This window comes from Ixodes scapularis, unplaced genomic scaffold (genome assembly GCF_016920785.2).
Source record: "Ixodes scapularis isolate PalLabHiFi unplaced genomic scaffold, ASM1692078v2 PGA_scaffold1__304_contigs__length_218370807, whole genome shotgun sequence".
In the NCBI taxonomy this organism is placed as follows: Eukaryota; Metazoa; Arthropoda; class Arachnida; order Ixodida; family Ixodidae; genus Ixodes; species Ixodes scapularis.
The window spans coordinates 205276913-205295641 of record NW_024609846.1 but is presented as its reverse complement, the minus strand read 5'-3'; the positions used below and the strand labels follow the sequence as shown (position 1 = coordinate 205295641).

Here is an 18729-nt window from a genome sequence, read left to right as displayed (position 1 = left end):
ATCTGAGGGTTTTTTTTTTTTTCTACCTCCAGATAAGAATATTTTTTCACGCTGTCCTTGCCTCCGAGACAATTTCGAATGCACGTATGTGTTTTGTGTGATACTTTTAAATAAACCAGGAGTTTATTTTCTGTCTTCCGCTAAACAATGAGCCAAATTAATCCTGAATCTTAATTAAAGCTAGAAGAGGAATTTGTTTTACAGCGACAGCTGTCATGGGCTCCTCCCACCACTGGAAATGACTTCCGTTGTTGATAATCTTGCAGTTGATGTTGTTGGTGTTGTTGTAGTTGGCGCTGTAGTGAGTCCGTCTACCATCACAACTGATTTTTACGCCAGTCACTTATACTCGAACCATCTTTGCGCTTCGCTCGCCTCGATCACGTCCATAAGGTTCGCATACCTAGCTTCAACACTAGCGCATTCAGTATGTCATTCATACCTCGGACGTCGACAGATTGGAACCGCCTTCCCGCTTCAATTTCCTCCATCATCGACGTTGTTCTTTCTAAACAAGCACTTAGGAAAAGCTCCCCTAGTTTATTCATTTCGTTGCCATGATTTTTTGTGTGTGTTCACTCCCCTCTGAAATGTACTATGTACCTTGAGGGTAAATAAATAAGTAAATAAATAAATAAATTTTGCCAAATCCTCAAAAAAAATCGCCCGCTACACGCGGGAAAGGAACCTGGGTCCCTAGCGGGTGAAGCGGAGATATTACCACTGAACTACGCCACTGCATTAATAACCGGCACTAAACTTGGGTTTTTCGTAGTACCCAATGCCACTGCAGGTGTTCTCTAGGAAAAAAAGAAAAAAAAACTATAACAAAATGCCGCCGTAGCACTGTCAATGAAAAGAGCTCGTTCCAGGAGACGTGCTTTTAGGGACTCCGGAACAAGCAAAAACGAAACAAAAATGTTCGGAAACAAACAAGAACAAACTAAAGCGTTTGTAACAAAAACATATGTCTATTTTGTTCCGAAAGCTTTTGTTCACACTCAAATAGGGTACCAACTATGTTGGTACCCTATTCAAGTGTACCAACTATGTACCAACTAGCTCAAGTACCAACTGGCTCAAGTAAAACATGCAGTACTTTTGTTCACGCACGCCACTGCCCCACGGTGCGTCAACGTGACGCCGATGTCAATCGACTTGGCTTCGACGTGTCGCTGCTATCGCTCTGACACTACTGTAGATTACCACGGGACTACTCTGTTTTTTTTTTTTTGTTTATCAAAATAGCGTTCACAATATTATACGTACGTATAATCTGGCTAGAAAGCCAGATTATATATATACGTACGTATTCATCTGGCTAGAAAGCTAGCCAGATGAATCTATCATGCTCTAAATAAATCCAACTTTAAAATTTTCGACTTTTTAATTTACCATGAAACTAAAGCCAATTGGTTAATTTCACTTATAAGAATCTAAAAAAAAACATGTTTGCCTGCATCAAATATTACAAAGAAATAAAAAAAATTCCCTCAAACTCTGTAGGAAGTCAATTTTTCTTGAGCGAAAGTGAGGCAAAAAATAACTCGTAAGCCACGTTTTCATTTATTTGAGAAAAACAAAATTACAGCAAGGTCCACGATTTTTTTTAAATTCTTCGTTCTCGTTCGATTAATAACATTTTCTTTCTTTTTCACTTTGACTTGAAAAAGGTGCAACCCCTCATTAAGCCATCGCGAAAGTTTTTTGTTTTTATATACTTAACTTTTGATTAAGCCAATTGTTTCCTTTGATATTCTTGAGGGAAAAAATGCAGCTACCTACATGCTCGAAAATCCATTACGTCTGATTTCCAGCAAGACATTTGGGAGAGTGAGTCGCGGCAATCTACGGAGGAAGTCAGCTGACGAGACGAAAAATTATGTATGGACCTAAAAAAAAAATTGGCGCTTCGACATTTATTTTGACGTAAGCGCGTAGAACGTTTTTCTCAAGTGCCACAGCTTAGAGCATTTTTCTTTTAGGTCTAGGCATGTGTTTATTATTTTCCTTAGCTGAGCTTCCTTCGTAGATTAGTGCGATTACCTTGCTCAAGCGTCTTGCAGAAAAGTAGACGCAGCAGATTTCTTAGTGTGTAGGATCACTTTTAGGGTTAATTATAGGGTTTTACCCTACGAAAATAATCTTTGTGATTTGTTTATTGAAGACAACAACCATCTGACCCTGCGGTGGTATAAAACCCTCAGTTGACGTCTTTCTTTAACTACCCAGCGGAATGAGTGGTCGTATGTGCTGTGACATATTTGACCCCAGGTGTACTTTGGTCGGTTCGTTTCTCCCAGGTTCACCAGACTCACAGGTCCGGGTTGGCAATGCTTGGAGCATTGCACCTGACATTGTTAAAGTTATGTCGTTTCAGTCACCGAGATTAAGGTTGAAACCGATATGGCCAGAAATAATGAAAAATCGCATAGAACAAGGACCATCCCAAAATCCTTCGACGGTATTTAAAAAAAAAAATCGAGCTTCCTTATTTCTTGTAAACCACAAATGCGGATTGTTAAAACCAAGTTTGTAAAATATAAACATAGAAAAACCACGCGTAGTTTTTTCATGAGTTGGCGTGAAACTATTTGCCAATGTTCCAGATGCTGTTCCATTATCGGTTGGGTTTTCGTTCATGTGCTTCAGGCTTTAAGGATAAAACAGATGTTCAAAGAATCAACAAAAACAATTCACAAATTTCAAAACGCGATAAAATATTCTCAATATATATTTTCAAAGGCGAACCATGCGGGGTTATTCGTCGCACAGAAATGACAAATATACTTTCAGCAAAACCCAGCTTATAATTCTCAAAAAAATGAATACCCCCGTTTTTCATTAATAGACTAGACCAACCTATGCGTTTTGCGAAGTTCTTGCCATTTTCGTTTAGTTTTTCACATATGCGCTCCAGTCATAATTGGCCACGCACGCGAACCTACGGAATGACTGTTTATTAAGAGTTAGAAAGATTGCTTAAACAAACAAAAAATGATTGGATCTTCCTTTTTTTACAAAAAATATAATCTTGCTGCTTTTCTTCTGTCATGTATATCTCGTTTTGTCCCTTACTAAGAGATATTCAGTCACTCAAATACAAATCGAATATTTTTTGTCGGAATTTTTTTTTGTCCTGGGTGCACATATCCGTGATCGGACTCCTTGGCAATCTCCCGCGCACCTGCTGGATTCATTTTACACTGCACGCATCCCTAAACGTATGACGCGTGTACTTGCAGTGCATGAGCGCATCTACCAAAAAAATCCATTCGCAGAACGCCGACATGGAAGCGACATTAGGTCCAAGCAGCAGCATTGACTTTTCTTTCTAGGCGACTTGTGTGACCTTTCGATTATTGCATTCCTGGAGCTGCGTAGGTTGAAAGAGAATGCGATCAGAAACAATCGAATGGAAACTTTGAGATGAGAGAGACGTTGCTGTTTGTCGGCAGACTTTAAGGGCCATCGCTTCGCGCATCAGTACAAAAAGAAGTCAATAAGCGTAGAAAGCAGAGCGTTCCAAATTCTCATATTCTGTCTTTTTTTTTCTTTTTTCTTTGAGGGGTACTTAGTATTGCGTTAAAACTGCTGTTTGACCGTCTTGTTTGTTTATGATGTTCGACATTATGCGACTCAACAGGGTGTTCTTGAGCGCTATTTGGGCGCCAAAACGTCGAATAAAAAGCCCATAATCTGAGTGCAATTAACCGTCTCAGGAAGATTTTTTTAAGTGGTGCATTTAGCGTAGTAAACTTTTGAGAGCCTAGGTTTCTAGAAGAAAAAAAAGAAGCTACAAAGGAACAATATGTTTTTTTTGCCACTTTTTATTATTGCACGGGAGGGAAAGAAAAGCACACCGTCGAGTTTGTGCTGCTACTCACATGTGGCGCAACATGGCACAAACACTTTTACGTTTATCTTAGAGGCGCACACCCTAAAGCAAGTTTGTGGCAGGATATGTGAATAACCGCTTCAAAACCCGACGGTTTGCTAAAACGATTCTTCCTCCCGCGTGCAAAAAAAAAAAATGCGTGTATTTTTTTTAATTTGGTCTTACAAAATTTGTGTATGACAGATTTACCATAAAGACATTTTTGTGAAAAGTTTAATTTCACTCAGAATATTGGCTCATTTGTGAGATTTTGTTTACGTCCCGGTGGCGTTCGAAAACACCCTGTAGATATACCGGGCGTCCGTGAGAAAACCGAACCCTGTGCTTGGCACCGGAAGAGTAAACTAGACATCGCGGAAATCTCAAACTCCGTCAGAACGTAGCCCCAGCCGTTCGAGCAAGACTCCAAATTTTCAACCCCAACCGTTCTCTTATTCAAACGTTACAAGTGATTTTCTGAAATTCACCATTGGAAAATGGGGCCCATTTTTTCCCCTTTTTGGTTTCTTGCGCCATAGAGCTCCATGTACTCGAAAGCACTGTCGGCCGCCAAGTTTCCATTGAAAAGTAAAATAAAAAAGGCTTTTATCTGTTGAATAACATAACGGTTGGTGCTGAAAATATGGCACCATGCTCCAACGGCTGGACTGACGTTCAGACGGGGTTTGAGTTCTCTGCGATGTCTAGTTTATGTTTGCGGTGCAAAAAACAGGGTCCGGTTTTCTCGTGAACGCCCGGTATATAGTGACTGACAGCTTAAGAAACGGGGGGTGTCGCCATTTATATTCAAGCAAAGATAAGTGACATCATTGGGAATAAAAGCAAAAAAAATGTCGGGAGAAATAAAAAAAATGGCTTTTCCAATAAAAGGGCTCAAATAAGGCTGAATTATTTTTTTTATAAAAAACATAAATTATTTCGCGAATATAGACTAAACTAGAGTGATACCAGTTGATACCCTATCTATAGGACTGCTGGTGTACAGTATTTAGTAAGCAATATTGGAGATAATCGCTTAAATAAGAGGCTCCAAATATGTCACCAAAATTTCTAAGGTACGATGTTTAGCTATTTTTTTATTTCTGGCACGAACTATATAAAAAATACTAATTTAAACTTTAAAAAATATGCCGCACATTTTACATTTCTTTTAAAAAAAAAAGATCAAGTTTTTTTTTTTTTTTTTTTCCTTTTTATCGATTTATAGCGACCGAGAGAACTGAGTCAAAAAATCAAGCAACAGAACTATAGCCCTTCAGCTTATCAGCTTAAAAACATTTTGTGAAAGAAAATAAATAAAAATGAAAGTATATTAATAAGCATTTTCTTCATTACGACATTGCGAAAGTGGGTCTACTACGTATATATTCTTTAGGCAAATCAAAATACGCAGCACGACACGCGTGTTGGGCTGGGTATTGTGGAGCTCAGGACGAGGGGAGTCTCGAAAGTACTATTATAGCTCCGCAGTCTGTGAAAGCGCGAACTTATCCGAAGAACATATCACGAAGCAAGAAGAACGAACATAATAAGTCATCCAGTTTATTCGCTCTTGTCTGGCGTGTGTGACTAGATGGACACATTTCTCAAAACACAGAGAGATATGCCGTAGTTTATTCACAAACTAGCTACCCTGAAGGCCGTCAGCTCGATATGGTATATTCGTTGCTGACCTTAACTATTCAAGGGAAATGTGCAGCCCGCTATCTTCGCGAATCATTGTGAATTACACCTTACGTACGTCGAATCTATAGAATTTTAAAAGACACTCGGAGCGCTTAGCCGATATGGTGTCTTGGTGGGTGCGCGATGTGCGTCGTGAACGGTTCCCTGTTGCTCCAAGGAAGATGACACTCGCTGAAGGGCTGTCCAGACGGGGCACATTTCCTGCTGTGCATGGCAATAAAAGCGTGCGCACACCTAAGAAACACGAACATTCGGGTACGCGTGTCCGTTTCATAGTGAGGAGATGAACCATGCGAACAGCGCGGCTTTCCTCCCCGCCTACACGCTGTCGTTTTCCTCCCCTTCGTTGTTTTCGGGAGGTCGGGAATTCACGACAAATAGGAGGGCCTTGGCGGCAGTCAGAAAACTGCGCAAGAGGCTACGTCCTACCTTGTGAACATGGTCCAAGGCTTTGTCCAAGGACGCCAGCAGCGGTATGTGACTTTCTCACCGGTAGAAACCGTCCTGAAGTGGACAGAGAACGGAGCAAACACTTCTTCCGTCCAGCAACCGCTGGCCACATCAAGAAAACGTGTCGTGTGTTGACAGCCGATGGCGAAGTCAAACTGAATCGGTGTTCACTGACGAACCGGAGTTTCCTTTGCTTTTATCATTTACAAAGCCTGTACATTTTGTAATAACAGCGTTGGCAAGATTGTTGTTTGTTTGTTTATTTTTGGGGTGACGAGAAGAAAGGGGCACCAGGAGATGTGTGGGCCTCCGTTCCGGGATCGGTAACGACGAAATGTACTTGCTTTTATAATCTACAAAAGCATATATATTTTGTAATAAGAGCGTTTGCAATCTCAACGAAATGTCGCCCTTTTATTGTTCACAACTCGTCCTGGCAGCCGGAAGAATGCTCCTCTTACCGCCGAATATGGCCTCGGTGTGTTCGATTTTTGATGTTTTTTTAATAGAAAAATTGGCCGCGCATCGTTATGATTTATGGATTTCTAGGATGCTTAGAGACCGCAGAGGTGAGTCATCGCCATATTTAGGCAATCTCATAAACCTTCTTAGGGCACCTTTAAGTTAAGTTCAAGAAAAACTAACGTCATCACGTTTAGTCGAAAACATATAATGCATACATATCTTCACATGCTCAGCATGTCCAAAATAGAAGGAGCGTTTTTAATGCGCGATCTTGCTGTAATATGACACTGCGCGTTGGATGAAGTCGCATTTTAATGCTGTGGTCGTTTCATCACTAAGACAGCTTGGCATAATGCCTGTAAATACGCAACATATTAAAATACTGCCATCTACGCTCGCGCTTTCCGCTCAGATTGGAATTTGGTTTTCTGACAAGCTGGCATTCACTTACTTCTTCATAGCTGAAGCCTATTGAGAGTGTCTAGAGACGCTTTATTGGCTTAGCTTATGATCGATACCTAGAAAAGGAATGTTATTATGGCTATAACTGCAAACTAAGTGAACTGGGTGTTCACTTAATATGCAGGACAACCTTGGAAAGAAGCGACTTTCATAAGTTATCATTTTTCTCTTACGTTTAAATGACAAAGTGTATGCTCAAGTTTATCATCCACCGTAAACTTTTCTGTGTCTTCTTGCACTTTAAGATTAATGAACCCCTTCTATATTGGTGGGCGCTCCAAGCTATCGCTCTCATCCTAAAGGCAGCTTTCTTTAAAGGTGTTTTGTCATCTACATTTGATATGTTTATTCCGTTACGTGGTCTAAAAAATATATCGATATCAAAACTCTCTTAGGATATTTTTTCTTTTTTACTTCTTCGGCCTTTTCTTTGTGTATGGGGCTAGATTCTTTGATCTGAGTATTTTTTTTTCTTGTATCTGTTGCGATACGCGATCGAGAAGGCATGTTGCTGCTGGCGGGAACTTTGACACATGCAGACACGTAAACATAAATATATACATAAACACAAGCATAAACATAAGCATAAACATAAAAGCAGAAGGCGAAAAAGTAATGAAATCCTCAGCATTGAAAATGTCTTGAAAACTCTCAAATATTATGAATCTCTCTCTCTCTCTGTCTATATATATATATATATATATATATATATATATATATATATATATATATATATATATATATATATATATATATATATATATATATATATATATATATATATATATAAACGGCATGGTTATAAAGGGGACAAGTCTGACTCGCCGAATTTTCCAACTCGTAACCAAGTTAGTAAAATTAGAGAAGTTGTATGGTGAACGAGATTACACGGTTTTACAAGACCGAATAAATCGGATTAAGCTTTCAACATCGCAATCTCGAAAGTTCGCCAGGTCACCCTTATTCTTATTATTTCTGTATTACACTGTCAGGCAGAGCTGACATCATTGAATAAATTGGAGACGACAAGATTAGGCCATCTCATTTTATTGCGCGTTGGTTTGCTTTCTTTACCCTTTATTTCAGCACGATTGGATGTCAGAATAAAAATCGCCTTCCGGACATGTAGGGTAATTTTGGCTCTATTTTGTTTTAGTATCCTAGCTTAAATTCGAGCAGGTTTTTATTGCTACTTTACAAAATCAATTAGGCATCTTGGGGACTTATCTTTCGTGCGCCAAAATACAAATTTTTAGATTTACGTATATTGTTTTCTTGCGCGCAGCTTGCAGATAAAAATATGGTCAGTGTGGCTTTTTGTGTTTTGCGCAGAGAATTCGTAGTACGATTCCCAGGCAGCACAAAGCGGGCTCTTAAAAAAGAGCCTATGTGGGTCCCACGTCTGTTTTACAACACCAAAAGAAGGGGATTGAAGTGCTTCTTTCTCAAATGCAGAAGCGCTTACGTTTCGCTTTACGAAGAAAATGAAAGCACATTGCTTTATTTCTTAGCCGTCCCAGAATATCTCACGATATCGCTAGAGATATTACATGAACACAACTTTTTCTCGCTCCTTTGAAAGAGTCCCTCGACCCGCTTGCTTAATTGGAGTCGGCCTCCCCCGTCTTGATTGGAAACGAACGGCTCCTGATTACAAGCGGTGCCGCCTCGGGCGGATGTGTCTGATTACCCCTGAACTCGTATCTGCTGCAGCAATCTGTTGCTACGAGGCACTAAGGATATACCCTATAGGTACCTCCAGATGTATCAAAAGCGTGACAAAGTTGGCAATAAGAGTCAGAAGTCAGCTATTTTTTTACGCTAGATATTTTTACTTTGTTAGAAAGCGTTCATTCGTGACTCCACCTGAAGCACTAAGGTGTGAAAATTGTTGATGTCCTACCCGAGTAAAACGCCGAAACTCGCGACGTTGGGTTCGCGCCAAACGTGTCGCGTCGTGTAGGCACTAAATACAACAGATCGTTAAACTAGAAGTTGCCCGCGTCGGTTGTTGTGCAAAGATCGCGATGGACCAATCACTTGGATCTGTTGAACGAAACCTGACGAAGGAAGACTAAGCGTAGAATTTAGCGCGCTTTCTGGTGAACTTAGCTTTCTCAGTCTAAGCTATGGTGCTCTAAACCAACATTTTATATAAAAGAGTACCGTTTACTGCTGTACTACACCTATCGGAGGTCATTGAGAGCACAGATGAGACAAAATATGCGGATGAATGAATCACACTGATGAAATGAGAACGAAACTTCAAGAGCTCTCGAAAAACAGAATTTTGGCGGAGCCGCGATTTGAACTCTGGGCCGCCTCTCCACACCCATGACATATCCCAAATACTACAACAAACACGAAATACATACAGAATAAAATATGACCGCGTCCGTTTTGGTCCCAGAATAAATATTAAGCGAACAGAAACTGAGGGAGAGGACTTTTAATACTTTTGACCCGTGAATTCAATTAATGCGCTTAACTTTGACAGACGTAAAGATAAATCGCATTTATTCCGAAAACCACTTACAGAGGTGGCCGCAGGGCTTCCGGTGACCCTCTCTACCGCCCCTTATTTGTGCAAAGCGTCGTGACGTCATCAACGGCATACCCGAGCCGGCCTCATGGCAAGCAGGGGTCATCTGACCTACACGATGACGTCACTTCAGCTAGCTTTTCTCTTCGCTCTCGCGCTCTCCCGCGCACGGCGCGCCGCAACGGGTGGCGCTACGTCGGAATTTTAGTTGGCGATCACGAGGTTGCCAGTAAAAAGACCGAAAGGAATATAAAACATACTTTTTATAGTGCCTATATCGAAACTTTCGCGGGTTCTTTTTTTCCCGATTTCTCGGACCTCTCCAGTTTTCCTTTAAATTGGCCAAGGAACCGCATTGTCATCGATTGCTGCGCACTTTACACGAGTGCGCTGCCACTCAAATATGTTCCCGCGCCAGGCGCCAGTAAAGGTTCTTTGGTTCGTTGTTCTGTCGATGATGGATGTTTCATCGCTGCCGGGCGTCGCTTGTTGAAAATCTTCCGGACGTCCAGCGATTCTGCTCACACCTGTGACTTCGCTGGCAGACCACCAAACCGCTCAGACGTTCGTAAAGATGAAAAGTAATCTAATAGAAAATTCAGGACTATTAATCAAGCAACGTTTCAGAAATAGTACGGTGCCAGATATCGGCGCACTTGTTGCCGGAGTGTGGGTTAGGAGGGTGTTGCTGAGAAGTCCGTCTTTCTCCGCTCCAAGTTCCAGACGAACTCAGTCCGCGGGCCAATACCAAAGCAAACCTCTCAAACCAAAGCAAGCGCAGACGAAACCAAAGCAAACTTCTAAAAATGAAGCTAGCGACAACAAAATCAACGCAAACTTCTAAAAGCGAAGCAAGCGACAACAAAATCAAAGGAAACTTTTAAAAGCGAAGCGAGCGACAACAGAACCAGAGCAAGTGGCAAATGCGTTTTCCAAGAATACGTCAACAAGGCCCCGTTTCTTTGCACGTGGGGTCCGGGGAGCCGCGGAGGGGTCGCTCTGGTGAGGCGAGGCTAGCGCGCCCCGGCCATAATTCACACGAACGGTGGCCAGGTTCCAGATGGCCCCCGCTCTAGTTAGCGAGCGGATGACACCGGACACCAGGCGCATCTTCGAGGAAAGCCCGTTGGTCCGAGCCAGTTGCGTTCTTTGGCATTCCGCCACTTAATATAACTTGAAACCATTTTAAAGGAAAATAAATGGGGTTTAGCCCCACAACCTTACAGCGCCTAAGCCGGAGGCTTATCTGTCCCGTTGTAGTTCCAATACTAGTAGAGGACTATTCCTTTCAAAGTTTTCGTCGCGATGTTTTTCTTAAAGGCCGACGACCAGACACCAGATTCTGCAAGGCAGAAGATCCTCCTCACACTGGAGGAGGAGGAAACAGACAACGGTGGACAGGGCACAAGGGGGAGAGGAGCAATCGGGGGAAAAGTGGAAAGCGCGAACTGGTCGTCGGCCTTTAAGGACGAGTTGAAACTTACGATGTCGTTGTATATCCACGGACAGCTTATACGTGGCTTGCACATGACGTCATTTCCGATATCCTCCAGAGAAAAAGGGAAGAAAGAGCTCCCCTCTTACCAGGATCCTCCTTTCTGCCTCGCGAATTTCCACAAGCGTCGCTATTCTCCTCCCAGAAGATTACAGAAGATTAACCTGTCACTCAAAATTCTTACAAAAGCAGCTTCCCTCTCCTGCTTTTACATGGTGGTCAAAAGTATGCGATGTGACGTCAGTGCAAGGAGCCTCTACACGAAGCGAGACAGGAGCTTCTTATTATTGTTCCGCCGCCCACGCAGCAATCCAATTGAGCCAATCGAACAGAACTCACGACGCTCGTCGCCTTTTTGCCTTCGTTCTCGCCGACTGCACCTATCATACACAGTGAATTCTTCATGATTGTCTGCTTCTATTTTCAAGAAGAACCGAAGAAAGAATAAAAACACTTAGGTGACAAGGACAGACAACACAGTTCTTTCAACTAGCAACGAACATTTACTGATGTCTCCTTCAACACGTACTATCTCCCTTCCAACTTTTTAGTACGTAGTATCTCCGTTCCAACTTTTTAAGTTTTTCTCTTTTCTAACTGATTGGTATTGCCGGTAAAAGAAAACGCACAAAATGACAAACGCCGTGACAATGCACTGCTTGATTGTCTCCATGGAATCGTATACTGTCGAAACCGGTTATAACGAAGTCAGCGGGAATCGGAAACCACTTCGCTATATCCGCTATTTCGTTATAACCAACTTCGGTTATAACGAAGTTCAAGAGGGAATGGGAACTCGCGATCGCTTCGTTGTAGCCGCTATTTCGTGATAACCGACTTTGCTATAACAATTCTCGACAGTACTTTGTTTCACCTTAAGTCAAGACGCAGCCAATGGTACAAGCTGATATGAGACCAGTGAGTCAAAAGCGCGGCGTCATAGTGATGGTACCCGTTTCTCTACTTGTTTCATCATCGCTGAACCAATCATAAGCAAAAAAGACCTAGTGACTTACTCATTCGACGCTCCTTGATTAGCCTTTATACCTCGTTGCGATGGCGGCGTCTGGACTGAAGCTGAAACCAAGTATACTGTAAGGCTGAGGTCGATCTTAAGAAAAAACGAAGTATAGTTCAAAGCCGGCTGACTTCGTGATCGTTGTATTTTTTTCTCTTTTAAAATAAATAATAAAAGAGTTCCAAAATTTTTTTCTTTGGTTTACGGTGCGGACTTCGGAAAAATTAGACTGGAACTTGCGGGAAAAGTAAATGAAGAACGACGGCGAGCCTCTTCGCGTTTTCTTCCTTATTGTACCGAGCAAATTCACAGCAAACAAGGCGCGCTTAACTATGGTACAAGCCCGGGAACCGATCTTGTGGACGTTCGGCCGGAAACGAAAGGTGGCTTAGCGCGTCGAAGAGCCTTCCTCTTCCTGTTGTTTTAGGGGCGAAGCTCTTTAGGGTCTGGCCTTGTCCGTCCGGCGTCCGTGCTCACATCGATTGCCATCCCATCTCTCTTCTTAAAAAAATAAAAAAATGTTTGCGCAGTCAACAGGATTTGAACCTGTGCGGGGAGACCCCAATGAATTTCTAGTCCATCGCCTTAACCACTCGGCCACGTCTGCGGGACGAGTAGGGGGCTCTGAGATGTGGTAGTAACTCAAGAGCTGGGGTTACTACCACATCACCAGCTAGAGCTGGGGCAGTAATAATGAAGTCGAAACGCAACCTGGAACTCAGAACTACCTATGAGCAATACAAAAAATCAGCACCATCAGCACTACCTATGAACAATAAAATCGGTATCATCAGCACCACCAGAGCTTCGCACCAAACAACATCATTCATCGCGTGGAGATATTGTGATTTTTCTTTCAACCCCTGCTTTGTTTTTTATGAATGTTAGTTTGTATGTGTCTGCGAATTTTCGCCATTTGTTTGTAGCAGTTGTCGGTTCTACGAATGAGGTTTGAACGTAGAGTGGCGTCTTCTCTCGGATGTAAATTGAAGCGGAACTTTGGAATTCTTTACGTTACAGCTTATCGATTGCAATGACGTCACATAGTCCCTCACAACTTAAGAAACGATGGGCGTGGCCTAGGATATTCACGTTTTTTGTTTCATAATTCCCTCTTCGGCGTTCTCATCCGTTAACAATAAGAAAATGCTCGACAATCACCGCGTACCGAGGTTTTCTTTTTTTAAGTTATTTTTGACTATTGTTTATAGAGAGTCAAGGCGCATTAATCTACAGCATCTAGAGGACAGTAAGAATGTTTATAAAAATGTGCAATTTCCTTCTTTGGCGCATTTTGTTTTATACATTTTATTGCACTCGATATATGCAGCCTAAACACGGCAGAAGAAATATGTTGTATGCTTAGATAGCGGAAGATTAGTCTGCCTTTGGGGATATATACAGCGACCCTGGGTCTCGCATCACTTAAACGGAAGCTGAACCGACATTTATTGCTCACAAAACAAGGCTGAATCAATAGGCGGGACGCTAAAAAGCACCAAAATAACCTCGCACATCGATATATCTAAATTCGGGGTCACGCTGTTCATGCATCATACAAAAGACAGTCTACAAACACGATTCACTGCAATATTTGTGGTTCAAATGCTTCGTTGCCAAATTTCTGCTTGAACTCATTGTCATGCGGCTTTCGAAGCGCAAATCCCGCGGTGATTCGCGTTCGAAACTGTAGGCAGACTGTCTGATGTATGATGTATAAGGAGCGCGACCCCGGCTTTACGGTTGGCCGTAATTTTGGAAGCAAAAGTGCGCGATTGAACACGGCAAACGAGGCCGGCAAGACACCTCACGTCACGATTCTCATTTCCTCTACTCTTCGCTTCGTCCCCTAAAGCAGGCGAACCGAAGCGAGGAGGAGAGAATCAAGGCCTCATTCTTAACCGTTCCAGGAGGATAGTGACGGCACGGTCCATGCTTGATCGCGCCCTTCTTTTCCAACAGTGCAGCCATCTGTGTGAGATTGCGATGTATAAGTGATGTTTTTTTTTTAATAATAATTGTTTATTGCTACCATCATAGAAAAGTTTGGTATTGCGGATGCATCAAAGCCAACACGTGGCTTGTGCGACGCCATCCTCCAATAAAAAAAAGAAAACGATATGTAGCATGGGTAGTTACTTAAAATACAATAATATAAAACAGACAAAAAAAATGTAAACATAATTCCATGAAGTTAGTCACTCTAGTTATAACTTGAAGATTTTACGCGAAAAGAGATTATGTACAGACTAAAACGGAAATCAATAGCAATGTCAGAGCAAAATGAAATACCACAAAACTGGAAAATATGCACACAAAAAAATCACGGAAGGTCTTCTGTTAAAATGTCCTACAAACAGCAGAATATTCATTAATGTTCCAGAAAGGCAGGCGCTTAATATTGGCACACATTACTTAGCAAAATGAGTCTGCGATAGTTCGCTACTAAAACGAAACCAATAGTTCGCTATTAAAACGAAATACCTCTAAGCATCTTTTTAACTTTGCCCAGGGATGTTTGGTTTAGAAGTTCAGGTGGTAAGTGAGAAAAAATATATGGCACATAAAACGCACGCGTACTTTCGCCATAACGAGTGCGGGAAAAAGGTATGTGAAAAGGGTGAGTATGTCGAAGATCACGTGTGGGTGGGCTTAAGATTTTGAAATCAGAATTCCAAAAGTGCCGCAATACCACTGAATGAACATAAAGGGTTTGGAAGTTAGGTAGTTGCAAATATTCGAAAAGATTAGCGGTGTCAGGTATTTTAAGTTTATAAGAGATACTTTTCAGGATAGCTTTCAGGATGCAGTCCACCTTGGTTTTCCAATAGTCAGAAGAATGGCCGAAAACGGTGATCGAGTAGCGAAGGACGCTATATGCAAGCGAATGGGCAATCATTCTTCGAACAGATACAGGAAAAAAATGTTTTGTATTATATAATAGGCAACTAATGCTTCTCAGTTTTCTACAGATGTATGTAAAATGAACATTCCATTTCAGACCACTGTCAAAATATATGCCTAGATACTTCACGCTATCTGTATACTCAACTGGAATGCAGTTGCATTGATGGCAGAAAGAAGAGTGCAGAACTAATGGAATGTTGAGAGTGACTGTTTTGTGTGGATTATAGAAGCATACTAGTTTTGTCTTTTTAACATTAATATCAAGAAGGTTTTTTTTGAACCAGTCCATAATTGCTATTGCTTGAGATTGTAACTGGCTGATGGAATTGGAATAGTTGATGTGTTGGGTCATAATTACAGTGTCGTCCGCGTATTGATATAGCTTACATCCCGGTACCATGGTGGCGATGTCATTGACAAAGATGTTAAACAAAAGAGGTGATAGAATAGACCCCTGTGGTACTCCGGCTTTTAGTTCAGTTCGAGAACTCTGAAATCCAGATGCACACACCAGTTGAGAGCGATGAGAAAGATAGTTTTTAAGAAGGGAAAAAAATGAACCACGAAAACCTATGCTGTACAGTTTCTTCAACAGTATCGTATGGCTCACTGTGTCGAAAGCTTTGGACACATCTAAGAATAGTGCGGAGGTAACAAGATTGTGATCGAATGCTGAGTATAGGGTATCTGCGAAATCTTCTAGAAGAGGCTGAGTGCCTTTTCCTTGCACAAAACCAAATTGAGTTGGAGATAAGATATTAAATTTTTCTAAAAAAGATATCATTATATTAAACACATGCTTTTCGAGGATCTGAGCGATGATGGGCAAGAGAGAAATCGGACGATAGTTTGCAATATTGTTTCTGGTACCACCTTTATACAAAGGACGTACTATAGATGTTTTAAGTTCATCGGGAAGTATCTTGGTTTCAATAAAACCATTTAGCATAAATAAAAGTACGTCTTTCAGAATGTCAATATTTCTGCGGAGGTCAGATAAGCGAATTCCGTCTATCCCAGGGGACTTGTTGTTCTTGAAACTAGACAAAATGGAATATAGATCAGCTTCATGAAAAGGCGGAAGGAACGCTGAAGAAGAGACTAGGTTATCAAATGCATCTAGGCTATCTCTCGCCTGACCAGAAAAAGTAGCAAAAAAAACGTTAAAATCCTCTACAATCGATTGCAAATTATCTCCAAAATGTCGTTCCAGCGTATCATCAATGGAGTGTCTTTGGTGTCCACGGAGTTCATTTATCAAAGACCAAGTTTTACGGGCATCCGAATGAGATTGGGAGAATTTTCTGTGATAAGAAATGCGCTTAGCTGATCGAATCATCGCGTTTACTTTGTTACGGCAGGATTTAAAGAGTATTCGTAGGTGTGCATCATTGGGTGAACGACGGCAGCGAGCCCATAGTGCATTTTTTTCCCGTATCGCATCTAAAATATTTGCATTCAGCCATACAAGATCAGGGTTGCGTTTCTTTACGAATATTTCTCTCCGGCATCTTTCATAGAACTGTTTGAAAACCAGCACAAACTTTGGATAAACGTCGGTGTAGTTAACGGTCCTCAAAAAGTGGTTCCAGTCAAAAGCTGAGACCAATTTATCAAAGGCCGTGGTGTCGATACCTGTAACATTAATGCGGCCTGATGTTTCGCGCGATTTAAGAACGCCGATCGACCAGCGGCAGGCCACAAAGTAGTGGTCGGCAAGTTTTTCCTTAATAACTGCTGATTTCACGATAGTCGAAGATGTTCTTAGGTTAATGTGGTCAATGCATGAGGAGACAAGTCTCCCTAAAAGGAACTCTTCACGTGTTGGACAATTAATAACGGACTCAATACCGTGAGTTGCCAAAGTGTTGAGGTAATTGCATACATTAGATTTAGACCCATTCAAGATATCAATATTAAAGTCTCCTATAATGCATAATTGACCATACGAACTCAGATCACTAATGTTTTCTTCGAGTTCTACGAGAAAAGACCCTACATTTGTGGACGGTGGTCTATACATTGCGAGCAAACATATGGAATTGATCGAATTCTCCACAGAAAGGGCAATGAACTCGGCCTGAGCGAACGTCAACGAAATATTTGAAAATGACCATTTATCACTCACGAAAACTGTGATACCACCACCATGACCCATATCTCGAGTGTAAAAAGTACCACGATAACCCGGTAAAGAGAACTGATCTGTTGCAAAAGAGGGGATGTTAATTTCTGTTAAGACAAATACATCTACTGAAGAAGCAATTGCTCTTGAGGTAACTTCGAATTCTGCCCAATGTTTACGTATGCTCCGAATATTAACGTGTACTACAGAAAAGAACGTTTCCTCACAATTTCCAAAAAAATTTCGAAGAGATGAAAAGTTTGAAACCTGAGCGAAATCTGCCATACATCTAAAGAATCTTTTCAAGGTCTAGCGAACTGTTAATTCTCACAGGTGGAGAACCCACCGCCTTCTTTGCGTAGATTTTAGCTCTGGTTACCCAGACGAACTTATAGCCCTGTTCCTTGCCCTTCTGTCTTGCCCGCCAAAACAGCTCCTTGTTCGCGTGGGTCAGGTTGTCATTTAAGTACAGTCTGGGAAGAGAACTATCCTGACCCAGCGAACGAAGTGTACCCCGCGCTGCCATCCAGGATTCCTTCATGTGGACAGACGCGAATTTGATCAGAATCGGTGGGTTTTTTGCATATTTGGCTGGCAAGCGGTGAAGAGCAAGAATGTCGGATTTCTGAAAGTTTGAGATCTTCAGTTTTTTTGATAGAGTCTCAGCAAACGACATAAGATCTTCGTGAGGTGAGACAGGAAGTCCGTGCACTTCCAGGTTTGGCAGACGGCTGTGCTGCTCGTTGTCGTTTAGGGCGACCCGCATCTCTTGGATCTCGGATGCCTGCGCCTCCACGATTGACTTTAAATGAGAAAGCTCCGTTTGCAGGGCTTTGCCATTCTGTTCGTTGGTGGTCGCCAACTTGAGGAGGCGGTCATAGTCGGCCGAAAAGAAATCCATTGAGTGTTGCAGGCCGTTCACAGTCTCCCTTACACTCTCGACAATGGGCTTGAGGGCTAAAAGTTCGTTTAGTTTGGCCGACAGTGTCATAAGGGAATCGACGCTGCCCTTCAATGACAGTAATCCTTCCAGTTTCTCATTCATAGCTGTTAGTTGTGAAGAGAGCAGTCCTATTCCTTCAGAGGAGCTTGACAACTTCGGCTCAGATGCTCCCACCTGACCATCCTTCCCACGACACGCACGGCACTTCCATTTTTCTCGTTTCGTTTGTCCCATGGTGATGAAGGTCTTATCAGCAATCCCGGAGCAAGATTGTCCCAGATGGTAATTGGACTTGCAATCCGAACACGACATGTGCCTACCATCGTTGCTTATAGACTTGTTACATGTCGTGCACTCTATCATGTGGATCGTTGGGGAATCCATATGCATAAGGGAATTCGCTGAAGTGTGTGAAACGTAGTCGGGAGGTCGAGGCACTCCTCTAAGTATCGACGCGAGCCACTTGGGCAGGTAACTGGTCAGGATGGTGAGTAACTGCGCTACGATTGAACGACTGGCCGGCAGTACTGGGTTCCAGCGATTACGCTGTCAGACACGCAGGGCTAGGTCGAGCTGATTCGTGCAACTGCAGAAGAAAGCCGCCGCTCACCATGGTACTGGAGCAGCCGTAGTTGCTGAGAGGCCTTCTAGAGCTCCGTTGCAGCTGCCCAGCTTGAAGGATTCTTCAAGCGCTGACCAACGTTCTGTTGAGCCCGGCTGTTTTGAGGCTGGCGTAGA

At 42.2% G+C, this 18729-nt stretch overlaps 1 protein-coding gene across 1 annotated transcript in view; it reads right to left on the bottom strand.

Annotated features, from left to right (window-relative positions):
• Window positions 1-18093, bottom strand: part of LOC115327784 — a 34192-nt gene extending 16099 nt beyond the window's left edge. The window contains exon 1 of the mRNA XM_042290453.1: window positions 17470-18093. Coding sequence (XP_042146387.1) covers window positions 17470-18093 — 624 coding nt within the window. The remainder of the gene's footprint in view (window positions 1-17469) is intronic.
• Between the last annotated feature and the right edge of the window lie 636 nt (window positions 18094-18729).